This window comes from Balaenoptera physalus (genome assembly GCF_965194825.1).
Source record: "Balaenoptera physalus genome assembly, chromosome: 13".
Taxonomy (NCBI): domain Eukaryota; kingdom Metazoa; phylum Chordata; class Mammalia; order Artiodactyla; family Balaenopteridae; genus Balaenoptera; species Balaenoptera physalus.
Genome location: NC_138892.1, coordinates 21,720,090 through 21,733,501, shown reverse-complemented (window position 1 = coordinate 21,733,501; position 13,412 = coordinate 21,720,090). Strand labels below are relative to the sequence as shown.

Here is a 13,412-nt window from a genome sequence, read left to right as displayed (position 1 = left end):
AGCCCTGCCTTATCGATAAAGAAACAGAAGCTTGGACCACATGGCTGAGCTAGGATCTGAACCTGGGATTGTTCCAGTCCCAGGGTTTCGGGTCCCTATACTATGCCATACTGCCTTTAGCTCTGTCACAACTCTCGTCACTCTCAGAGCGATGTGCCATTTTTCTTTGTTCATCATCTCTTTTTTCCCATCCTGAGTCAGACACATATCTTATCATCTGAACCACTTTCTCACTAATTTGTGTCCTCAATTTTCTTGCACTCCAATCTTTCTGCAACACCTGACAAAGCAAAATTTCAGCCCTTAATCAATGCTTGAATCCACCTTTTACACTTGAACATTCAAGTAAATAAGTGCTGCTGAGAAAATTACACTGTCCAAATTGGCATCACTAAAATTTATAATCTACTTCATCTGGATCCTCAGAATTACTCATCAGTCCATTTATTTGTCTTTTCTCAACTGCTTTTCCCATTCCCTGTCTATTTCAAACTACTCCCTTTTTCTCATGTCATCCATTCAATGGTCCCCCTACAACTCCTCAGACAATAGGGTCTCCTCATCCTACTTCATCAAGGAAAATGGATTCATCATTTAATGATCTCCTTCAACTTTCTACCTTGGACCTACACATTTATTTATATCCATACACACTGTCAACTTTACTCTTCATATCCCTCCCCCGTTTGAGGCAAACCCTTGGTCCTGTGCCCTTGAAGACATTTCCTCCTGCCTCCTCCAGGGCCTGGCTCCATCAGTAATCTCTTTTGACCTCTCAGCTGGTCATTATGCTCAAATCTCTGGCTTGATTTAGCATCGCCCCAGTTATTCCCAGCTTCTCTCTTCCCTTCTTATCATAGATCCACTCTTAATCTCTTACCCATTCATTCCTTTTCATCCCACTTGCAACCTGGCTTTTGCCTCTCAAGCTACTAAATCAGCTCTCACTAACTGGCTCCAGAGAGTCCGGAGCAGTCCTGATCTGCTGCCACATGCAATCCTCCTCTTTAAAATGTTACATTTCCTTGGCTTTATAAGAACGACTTCACCTCATTCCCCTTCTAACATTTCTTCTCTGTCTCAGTCATAGGTTCCTCTTTACTCACCCCTTGATGATTAGTGTTCCTTGAGGTTTTATCCTGGACCTCTTATATTGCTCAACATACTCTAAATGACCTCAATTTCTACATGCTCCCAGATATTTAGTTTTAGTTCATATCTTTCCCCTGAACTTCAAAATTGCACATCCAGCTGCTCTGCTGAAAATATCAACCAGAATGTCCCACACATATCTTAAATTAAAAGGTCAAAACAGATTCAGTCATTTCCCTACACATGTTCCTCTCCTCTGTTTTTCTATCTGAATTGGTGGCAGTCACCTCACCTGGAAACTTGAGAATTATGTTTGAGTCCCCTTTCTCTCGGACCCCCAGATGCAATCAAGTGTTGCCAATTTTACCTCCTAAATATTTCTCAAACCCGTCCCCTCCTCTCCATCCCTCTTGTCTCTGCTACAGTACAGGCCTACATGATTTCTCACTTGGACCACTGTAGTAGTCACCTAAGAACTCTGCTTCCAATCCCCCTGGCCAACCCATTCTCCAAACTGCTGCTAAGCACTATCTAAAATATAAATCTAGCCATAACACTTTTTAAAAAATAAAAAATGCCTCCCCAGCTGCCTAGTGAATTCCTTGGCTGCTAAATGAGGCCCTTCAAGATCTGACATCTATTTCTCTAGTTTCAATTCCTGCCACCACTCAGCTGTAATTTCTAGCCCGTACCTATTTTTGCTCACGATGTTCCTCCTGTCCAGAATATCTTCCCCTTCTCCACTCCTCCGGTTTAGCTTGCATCTAACTCTTTAAGACTCCTACTAGGTATCATCTCCTCCACAAGCCTAGCCTGATGCCCTCAAACTAGGTCAGGTAATCCTCCTCCTCCAGTCTTCTATAACCTCCTCTGGCTTGAACATATCCCTCTTATATTTTATTATGATTGATTTATAAATGGTTGTCTCTCTCATACATCAATTCTTTCACTGAATTAATTTATTCAACAACTATCTATTGATATCTATAACTACTAAGTGCCAGTTGCTTTTAACATGGAACATAAACTTATTGCGATCAGGGGCATTATCTTATACATCTTGTATTTTGTGGTGCTTATACAAAGTCTAGCACAGAGTAGATCTTCAAAATGTTTCGTGAATAATTGAATGGATGGATGGATGAATATTTGATATCAGGAACATTTTAAATCAACACATGAATTTCAAGTAATCAATTCAAGCATGCAGAAAAGAGCATACAACACAAAACATAGAGATAATTAAAAAATTCAATTAAGTTGTATACTGATATAATCTGACAATTTTACTGAATAAGGGATAAACTTCAAGAAGAGACGAGAGTTAAGCTATTTAGGGAAAAATATTATTAGATAACTCTTCACTTTCCAAGTGCTTATAGCACACGGCACAATGCAAAGCACTTATATTCATTATCTCCCTTTAAGGCATATTGTTGAATAAATGTTGGATGGAAATAAATGTTAAAATGCCTACAATTCCTCCATTTTCCTCAAAGCCAAAACTAATGAAAAATTGAATGTGAAAATCTAATATAGTATGGCAGCCAAATGAAGTTTATCTTGAAATTAGTCAGATGAGATCTAATCTAAAAAGATTCCAGATGTTAGGTTCAGAATACTTCGTTAGTATCTCTGTTTAACAGCATCAAACAGACAGTATGCATGTGGCAACAGACCTGTGGCCATATGCCCTATGTTCGAAGAAGGGAATGGGAGGAAATGGCATCTATTAGCTGAGAAATTCCAAATAATCCTGGCAAATAAATGTATGCCCTACTCTATGAATACTTTTCTAGAAATTAGTAATGCCTTAGAAAACTTTTTTTTTTTTAAGGAAGAAATGTTACCTACATTTCTAGTTGGTCAAGTTACATAATCTAAGTTTCAGTTCTTACCTATAGAATGGGGTAATAATAATGCCTACATAATAGGTTATTGTGTAGAATAATTTCATAAATGCATGTTAGTGCTCAGCACAGTCTGACACCAAGTAGGGTTTAATATTAGTGTCAATTAATATTAAACATCAATAGTACTTAATATTTAAATAATAATACAATTTAAATATAGTATCTATGATTTATAACAATGTTATATTATTATTATTTTTTAAATTATGAAATCTCATTTTGAGTTTTTTTTAATATATAAATTTATTTATTTATTTATTTATTTATTTATTTATTTATTTATGGCTGAGTTGGATCTTTGTTGCTGCGTGTGGGCTTTCTCTAGTTGCGGTGCGCGGGCTTCTCATTGTGGTGGCTTCTCTTGTTGCGGAGCACGGGCTCTAGGTGCACGGCTTCAATAGTTGCAGCTTGCGGGCTCTAGAGTGCAGGCTCAGTAGTTGTGGCGCATGGGCTTAGTTGCTCCATGGCATATGGCATCTTCCCGGGCCAGGGCTCAAACCCGTGTCCCCTGCATTGGCAGGTGGATCCTTAACCACTGTGCCACCAGGGAAGCCCCCAATGTTATATTATTAATATAAATACTAAATATTTAACAACTACGAGGTAGATACTGTTATTCTCATTTTGGAGATGAGGAAGGTGAGGCACAAAGAGGTTAAATAATTTGCCTAGGCAATTTGGCCCTAGCACCCAAAGTTATACCTATTACTTTATTTTGTCTCTCACATGACAATCTTAGGAAATTTGAATTTTAAATATTTTATGGTTTAAAGAAATTAAAAATTAAGGAATCAGATCAATTGCCACAAGACATGGAGTAAAAAGAATCATGGCGCCTTTTCAACTGGGTAGGGGGAAGGGTTTAAGCTTCTCCTCTATAAAAACTTTGTCATTTCCTAGAAAAGAGGAGCGAAAGAGAGAGAGAATGAAAAACAGGAGAAAGAAAAACAGTGTGCACAGGAGCAAGGAAGCAGGCAGGTGGGTAATAAATGGAGGGGAAGGTGAGACCTGGGAGCAGCAATGAGATATAGTAAGTGTTTACCTTTTTAGAAGAAAGGTAATCAAACAAAGAGCTTCCAAAAAGAACTAGAGAAGAACTTGCTCTGGAGATATTAAAAAATAACCTTAATGTAACCACCTTTTATAGCATTATATATTTATTACATACTCACCCTTGGCTCCTTTCCAACTTATGTGGCTATAACAGTCACTTAATGATAAAGAAAGAATAAGACTTTATCAGTACCTGATATAGCATCTGGATCTTCTCCATGTAGAAGCTTCTTAAGTTTCTTACTAACCAGATCCAATAAAGTAACTGGTGTCTACATAAAAACAGATATTTTCAAATTTTTAATATGAATTTTTTTCTAGCCAGTAATCCAATATAGAAAAAAACAAACCTCAATATTTTTGACCAATGCATAGGGGAAGAGGATTGCAGATGGGGAGAGGGGGCGGGTAGCAGAAGGCCTCTGAATTATGAAGGGTATAAATACTTGAAATTCTTTTTTAGAATTCTTAAAATTCTATATTCTACTCCCACATATGTAGTATGTCTGAAACTAGATTAACCAATCATTAGTGCAGTGTTCTCTTCTAATAATAAAAATTATTTGTACTTCCATAACAGCACTGGTCTAAATAATCTTACATTGTAATTACATGATCCATATGTAAATAGTAGCTCTAAAATACATAATAATATCATTCTCTTAAAATGGATAAATACTCCTTTTCCAGTTTTGGTTATACAAAGGAAATCCCAGATTATAACATGTATCTGGGGGAAATAATTCCTCAGCTAATATTGTTACAGAGGGCACCCCCTAGACCTACCAATGTTGAACCTCATATCCACATAGTTCCTTCATCTTGAGCCCCAGGGTACCTTTCCATGAGCTTCTATTGTCCTGAAAATTTACAAACATGAAGCCATGCCCATAAATTCATTCTGTCATTCAACAAAAATTTAGTGAATGATTTCTATGTTCCAGGACAGTTCTAGGTGAAGAATAAGCAGATCTAGTCTGAACTCACAGAATTTACATTCTCATGTGAGAGAAAGACAATTTCAAAAAATCAGCAAATACATAATATAGTTTCAGGTAATGATAATTGCCATTAAGAAAGCATAAAGCAGGATAAGAAGCTAGAATGAAGAAGATGGGTAGCTATCTCAGTAAGGGAAGGCTTCTGTCTTACTGAGAGGGTATCATTTTGAGCAGAGGCCTGAAATGATGTGAAGGAGTGAGCCATAAAAAGACTTGGGAGAAAATGTTCCAGACATACAGTAGACAACACAGGTAAAGCCCTTTAACAGGAAAAAGCTTGGCATGCTCGAGATCCCCTATTATAAATACCCACATCTCAATCTCCCTGAAATACTTCATTCCCTAATCTCCAGAAACTAGTCATCGGAGCCCCTTCTCCCTGCTTCCTGAATCCCATACCCCCACTTCCTCCAGCCCACATCAAGTTCCTTTTCTCCCTTTGTGTCCTGCCACAATATTTGAACCAGTATGTTTCTTTACGACACTGCTAGTTCTGACATGAGGGGGAGGTAAAAAATGAAAAAAATCCTTTCTAACTTCTCAACCATATGTAGGAAAGAGGAGAATTCATTTACCTAGAGGAGGAGGCAGGGTGAGAAAGTAGAAAGTGGAGAGGCTAAGTGGTAAGGAAGAGGAAGGGAGAGAAGATGTTCTTTCTAAATTCCTGGTTGGAATCTGGGACCCGTTTCACAACTAAGCTATAAACATGAATTTTGGTTTAGTGACTGTAGAATTAAACATGTAACCTGAGCCCTAATCTCCATTTATTATATTTTTTGATGAAAAACTAGGTGCAGAATAACAACTTTTTTTTTTAACATCTTTATTGGAGTATAACTGCTTTACAATGATGTGTTAGTTTCTGCTGTATAACAAAGTGAATCAGCTATACATATACATATATCCCCATATCTCCTCCCTCTTGCATCTCCCTCCCACCCTCCCTATTCCACCCCTCTAGGTGGTCACAAAGCACCGAGCTGATCTCCCTGTGCTATGCGGCTGCTTCCCAGTAGCTATCGGTTTTACATTTGGTAGTGTATATATGTCCATGCCACTCTCTCACTTCGTCCCAGCTTACCCTTCCCCCTCTCCGTATCCTCAAGTCCATTCTCTATGTCTGTGTATTAATTCCTGTCCTGCCCCTAGGTTCTTCAGAACCTTTTTTATTTTTTTAAGATTCCATGTATATGTGTTAGCATACGGTATTTGTTTTTCTCTTTCTGGCTTACTTCACTCTGTATGACAGACTCTAGGTCCATCCACCTCACTACTCAATTTCGTTTCTTTTTATGGCTAATATTCCATTGTATATATATGCCACATCTTCTTTATCCATTCATCTGTCGATGGACACTTAGCTTGCTTCCATGTCCTGGCTATTGTAAATAGAGCTGCAATGAGCGTTGTGGTACATGACTCTTTTTGAATTATGGTTTTCTCAGGGTATATGCCCAGTAGTGGGATTGCTGCATCCTGTGGTAGTTCTATTTTTAGCTTTTTAAGGAACCTCCATACTGTTCTCTATAGTGGCTGTATCAATTTACATTCCCACCAACAGTGCAAGAGGGTTCCCTTTTCTCCACAACCTCTCCAGCATTTATTGTTTGTAGATTTTTTGATGATGGTCATTCTGACCGGTGTGAGGTGATACCTCATTGTAGTTTTTATTTGCATTTCTCTAATGATTAGTGATGATGAGCATCCTTTCATGTGTCTGTTGGCAATCTGTATATCTTCTTTGGAGAAACGTCTATTTAGGTCTTCTGCCCATTTTTGGATTGGGTTGTTTGTTTTTTTGATATTGAGCTGCATAAGCTGCTTGTATATTTTGAAGATTAATCCTTTGTCAGTTGCTTTGTTGGCAAATATTTTCTCCCATTCTGAGGGTTGTCTTTTCGTCTTGTTTATGGTTTCCTTTGCTGTGCAAAAGCTTTTAAGTTTCATTAAGTCCCATTTGTTTATTTGTGTTTTTATTTCCATTTCTCTAGGGGCTGGGTCAAAAAGGATCTTGCTGTGATGTATGTCATAGAGTGTTCTGCCTATGTTTTCCTCTAAGAGGTTTATAGTGTCCATTCTTACACTTAGGTCCTTAATCCATTTTGAGTTTATTTTTGTGTATGGTGTTAGAGAGTGATGTAACTTCATTCTTTTACATGTAGCTGTCCAGTTTCCCCAGCACCACTTATTGAAGAGGCTGTCTTTTCTCCATTGTATATTCTTGCCTCCTTTGTCATAAATTAGTTGACCATATGTGTGTGGGTTTAACTCTGGGCTTTCTATCCTGTTCCATGGATCTATATTTCTGCTTTTGTGCCAGTATCATACTGTCTTGATTACTTAGCTTTTTAGTATAGTCTGAAGTCCAGGAGTCTGATTCCTCCAGCTCCGTTTTTCTTTCTCAAGATTGCTTTGGCTATTTGGGTTCTTTTGTGTTTCCATACAAATTGTGAAATTTTTTGTTCTAGTTCTGTGAAAAATGCCATTGGTAGTTAGATACGGATTGCAATGAATCTGTAGATTGCTTTGGGTAGTAGAGTCATTTTCACATTGTTGATTCTTCCAATCCAAGAACATGGTATATCTCTCCATCTGTTTGTATCATCTTTAATTTCTTTCATCAGTGTCTTACAGTTCTCTGCATACAGGTCTTTTGTCTCCTTAGGTAGGTTTATTCCCAGGTATTTTATTCTTTTTGTTGCAATGGTAAATGGGAGTGTTTCCTAAATTTCTCTTTCAGATTTTTCATCATTAGTGTATAGGAAGGCCAGAGATTTGTGTGCATTAATTTTGTATCCTGCTACTTTACCAAATTCATTGATTAGCTCTAGCAGTTTTCTGGTAGCATCTTTAGGATTCTCTATGTATAGTATCATGTCATCTGCACACAGTGACAGCTTTACTTCTTCTTTTCTGATTTGGATTCCTTTTATTTCTTTTTTCTTCTCTGATTGCTGTGGCTAAAACTTCCCAAACTATGTTGAATAATAGTGGTGAGTGTGGGCAACCTTGTCTCGTTCCTGATCTTAGTGGAAATGGTTTCAGTTGTTCACCATTGAGAACGATGTTGGCTGTGGGTTTGTCATATATGGGCTGTATTATGTTGAGGTAGGTTCCTCTATGCCTACTTTCTGAGGGTTTTTATCATAAATGGGTGTTGAATTTTGTCAAAAGCTTTTTCTGCATCTATTGAGATGATCATATGGTTTTTCTCCTTCAGTTTGTTAATATGGCTTATCACATTGATTGATTTGCATATATTGAAGAATCCTTGCATTTCTGGGATAAACCCCACTTGATCATGGTGTATGATCCTTTTTATGTGCCGTTGGCTTCTGTTTGCTAGTATTTTGTTGAGGATTTTTGTATCTATGTTCATCAGTGATATTGGCCTGTAGTTTTCTTTGTGACATTTTTGTCTGGTTTTGGTTTCAGGGTGATGGTGGCCTCATAGAATGAGTTTGGGAGTGTTCCTTCCTCTGCAAATTTTTGGAAGAGTTTGAGAACGATGGGTGTTAGCTCTTCTCTAAATGTTTGATAGAATTTGCCTGTGAAGCCATCTGATCCTGGACTTTTGTTTGTTGGAAGATTTTTAATCACAGTCTCAATTTCAGTGCTTGTGATTGGTCTGTTTATATTTTCTATTTCTTCCTGGTTCAGTCTCGGAAGGTTGTGCTTTCCTAAGAATTTGTCCATTTCTTCCCGTTTGTCCATTTTATTGGCATATAGTTGGTTGTAGTAATCTCTCATGATCCTTTGTATTTCTGCAGTGTCAGTTGTTATTTCTCCTTTTTCATTTGTAATTCTATTGATTTGAGTTTTCTCCCTTTTTTTCTTGATGAGTGTGGCTAATGGTTTATCAATTTTGTTTATATCCTCAAAGAACTAGCTTTTAGTTTTATTGATCTTTGCTATCATTTCCTTTGTTTCTTTTTCATTTATTTCTGCTCTGATCTTTATGATTTATTTCCTTCTGCTGACTTTGAGGTTTTTTTGTTCTTCTTTCTCTAATTGCTTTCAGTGTAAGTTTAGGTTGTTTATTTCAGATTTTTCTTATTTCTTGAGGTAGGACTGTATTGCTATAAACTTCCCTCTTAGAACTGCTTTTGCTGCATCCCAGAGGTTTTGGCTTGTTGTGTTTTCATTATCCTTTGTTTCTAGGTATTTTTTGATTTCCTCTTTGATTTCTTCAGTGATCTCTTGGTTATTTAGTAGCATATTGTTTAGCCTCCATGTGTTCGTATTTTTTACAGATTTTTCCCTGTAATTGATACCTAGTCTCATTGTGTTGTTTTTGGAAAAGATACTTGATACTATTTCAATTTTCTTAAATTTATCAAGGCTTGATTTGTGACCCAAGATATGATCTATCCTGGAGAATGTTCCATGAGCACTTGAGAAGAAAGTGTATTCTGTTGTTTTTGGATGGAATGTCCTATAAATATCAATTAAGTCCATCTTGTTTATTGTATCATTTAAAGCTTGTGTTTCCTTATTTATTTTCATTTTGGATGATCTGTCCATTGGTGAAAGTGGGGTGTTGAAGTCCCCTACTATGGCTGTGTTACTGTCGATTTCCCCTTTTATGGCTGTTAGCATTTGCTTTATGTATTGAGGTGCTGCTACGCTGGGTGCATAAATATTTACAATTGTTATATCTTCTTCTTTGGTCGATCCCTTGATCATTATGTAGTGTCCTTCTTTGTCTCTTGTAATAGTCTTTATTTTAAAGTCTATTTTGTCTGACATGAGAATTGCTACTCCAGCTTTCTTTTGATTTCCATTTGCATGGAGTATCTTTTTCCATCCCCTCACTTTCAGTCTGTATGTGTCCCTAGGTCTGAAGTGGGTCTCTTGTAGACAGCATATATACGGGTCTTAACAGCTGACTTTTAAATGAGCTTTTAGAATATATTTCATTCAAAATTCATAAATGGGGGACTGCTTCTACTCTATACACTTAGTACCAACTTCTCTAAAATAATGGAAAAGTAACTTCAGTTAATATTGACAGAACTGCTACAAAATTCAAACCAATATGTTTCTAATGACATGAGATAAATTTTTTACACAAAAAAATTAAGAAGGGAACAATTCTTTATAGAGGCTTTGGAGAAATAATGCCACTAAAAGTAACACTGTCTGGTATTAAAATATACTAGTGAGGCTAAGAAATAATCTTTTTCTAAGACCTTTCAAAATATATCAACAATCTGACAATATCTTAGTAACTTATTTGCTACTCCTCTGTTTCAAGTCACCATATCTCTTGCCCAGGTTATTACAACAGCCTCCTAAAAGGTTCTCCTGCTTCTACCTTTGCCCCTCTATAATCTGTTCTCAACACAAAAGCCAGAGTTATTTTCATAAATATCAGTCAAATGAGGCCGCTGTTGTGATCAAAACCCTTCATGATTCCCCATTTTATTCCAAAGAGAAGCAAAGTCTCTCCAGTGGCCTTCATGGGCCCCCATATCTCTCACCTCATCTCACAACACTCTCCCACCTGCTCACCACTTCCTTGCTGTTCCTCAGCACCCAGGCATGCATCACCTTCAAGGCCTCTGCTCTAGGAACCATTTTCTCTGCCCCAAACCACTTGCCCCCACCCTCATGGCCATTTGGTTGACTCCTCCCCCTTCCAGTCTCTGCTCAAATCTCATTTTCTCAGTGAGCCCAACCTTGGCCACGCTGTTTAATAGTGTAAGCTCCTACTAACCTCCACTGTGGCACCCCAAAATCCCCTTAAACTGCTCTTTTTTTTCTATTGCATTTATTGCCTTCTAGCAAACTATATGATGATGATTTATTGTGTGTATTTTTTTTTTACTGTCTGGGTTTCTCACTTGGATATAAGCTCCTCAAGGGCCTGCATTCTTGTGTTTTGTTTGCTAGTGTATTCCAAGCACCTAAAACAGTGTCTGGCACAGAGAAATAGGTTGAAGAAATTAATCAATATACTTGCAAATATCAACACTGTTTTAACTCTGCTTTCTTCTCTTTAGTGGGTGTGGGGAAAGAGCATTCCTTCAAACTTTGTACATTATAGGTACTCAGTAAATTATTTATTAAGTGAATTATTTGCTTTTTGTCTGACACAAGTAGCTTAGTAATAAATGTGCCCAGGCAAAATGCCAGATACCTTGAAGAGCTCAGAGTGGAACTCCAGTAGAAACAAGACTAGTTGTTCTGCCCGTACTCTTAATAATGATTTGGATTGCAAAACTGCTTTGGCAAGAGTTTTCAGGACCACCGTTTTGTTATCAAACTGTAAACAGAAAGAGTAACATTAACTTGAATCATTTTTATTCAAAAAAAATAGCAGAAGATTGTAAAAGTGTTATTGCAATTTTTTTCACCTGTTTTTGTAATTTGTAGGCATTGGGTTCTGATGCAATCACCATAAAAGTGAGTAGCCGTCGTAATTCTTCTCTAACGTTGGGCAACAACAATCTTAGATATAGTTGTGTTGCTTCAAGTGCTTCTGTTCTTTTCTCATTTTCTGTTACATGGGTTACAAAGAAGACAAAGCAAGGGACAAAAAAAAAAAACCGAGATTATAGTACGTAGCAGTCAATTAAAATGCTATGATACTGTATTTGGTTTGCAGATTCTTTTTTACACTTGAAAGTTTTTATTAGGAAATATTTCAAACACACAGGAAATTATCTATATAATATGCCAAACACCTGCATAATTATTTCCAGCATTGTCAAACAGTAATTTGTTTTTAACATGAAATTATATGGCCACCTACAGAGCTAAAAAAGAGACATGATGTGTCACTCAATTTTTATTTTGCTAAAAGGTCACCAAATTAATACAATATTTACAGATACCTCAATTCTCTAATCCTCTAGTACTATATCAAAATGTTTCTTAGAATGTCCCTGTGATAGAATTACCTTAGATCTAATTGCTATACTACAGTATTACATTTGATAGTACAATTTACATGGCAGGCCAAGTGAATTGAAAAAAGACTCCATGAAGTACTTTGACATCATAGAAGAAAAATATTAAAATGCAATACTCATATAATGCATAAAATTTTCTGCAACTTGTATTATTAAAAAAGATTATGCACAAAAAAAAAAAAAAAAAGATTATGCAAAAAAACTGAAGTTTAAACATCTCTTACCTAAAAGTTCTATAATTCCTGAATGAATATCAAAATACTCATCAGTTAATAAGCAATCTCTCTCTTGATTATAATATTTCACTATGACATCAAAGAGTAACTTCTTCTGTGTATTCAATCTTGTCTCTTCATTTATGTTTTGTACTAACTGCTGGCTGACAGTAACTATTAACTGGTCAGGGAAATATTCCAAGCATTCAATTGCTGCATTAAGCCAGTTATCAATCCTGGAGGTAAAAAACAAAATAAAATAAATCAATGGTTAACGTTTCCATTTAACTGCCTAAAACATTGTTTCATAAAACAATAAAATCTAGTTTATAATTAACCAAATCTAAAGAAGAAACTAGTTTTGAGAATCTTTTTAATAATTTTTGCTGGATGACTGAAGGAGTAAATGAGAGGGAATAGCTTTTCTCCTCACCACATACCAGCACACCTTTCTGTACCTTTACTTTCAAGGAATTAAAATATTTGTGGGCCACCTTATCATTATTTGTTTCTATCTTTGTTAAATTTTGTTCAGAGGAGTTCATCTGTACTGTTCCATTCCACTGGTGCTTCCTCTCCCCTTTCCCACTCTGATCATTAGGTGCATATGGTTCTATCACTATTTGAAAATAAGATACCAAATATTTCCCCCATTAAGATGCACTGTTTATCCCACCACACACTGTTTTCCCCTTTTTTATCTCCCGACCTCAATAACATAAGCAACTTAGGATCCTTTCACTCCTCCCTCCCTTCAGTGATGATTTTGGAAGGCCTTTAATTCCCCCTTCTCCTCCACCTTCCCCACCCCCAGGTTTTGCTGAGATAGGTTAGTATTTATCATAATTTCCCTTAATACTATGTCCTTCTTTTTTGATATCTTATTTAGCACACTTATATTTTGTACATTCTCACAGTCTTACCATATCAACTTCGAATATGTTGTGTGCACATGTGTGTTTGTATGCATGCACATATGTGGGTACAAAATTAGGGAGAAGAGAAAATAGTGAGAGCGCACAGACCAAAGTTCATTGCCTACCAATATTTCCTTTCCTCTTCATCTGTCTCCACCTTGGGGTTCTGGTTATTTCTTTGTAGTCAGATTAAAATCTTTCCTCAAATATTTTCCTAGGAGGGGGTTCCTGAGTGATATATTCTATGAATTCTCGGTGATCCTCAAGTATCTTTCCTTCTTCCCTCCTCTTCTCTTTCCCCTTC

The 13,412-nt window shown here is 36.8% G+C and overlaps 1 protein-coding gene across 4 annotated transcripts in view; it reads right to left on the bottom strand.

Annotated features, from left to right (window-relative positions):
• DEPDC4 (DEP domain containing 4) overlaps positions 1–13,412 on the bottom strand; it is a 47,989-nt gene that overhangs the window by 23,942 nt on the left and 10,635 nt on the right. For 3 of the 4 annotated variants that reach the window (XM_082419462.1, XM_082419461.1, XM_082419464.1), the window contains 4 exons: positions 12,201–12,427; positions 11,419–11,561; positions 11,202–11,327; positions 4,252–4,330 (listed from right to left, as the gene is read on the bottom strand). In XM_082419462.1, coding sequence (XP_082275588.1) covers positions 4,252–4,330; positions 11,202–11,327; positions 11,419–11,561; positions 12,201–12,427 — 575 coding nt within the window. The remainder of the gene's footprint in view (positions 1–4,251; positions 4,331–11,201; positions 11,328–11,418; positions 11,562–12,200; positions 12,428–13,412) is intronic. The other variant, XM_082419463.1, reaches the window with a different exon arrangement.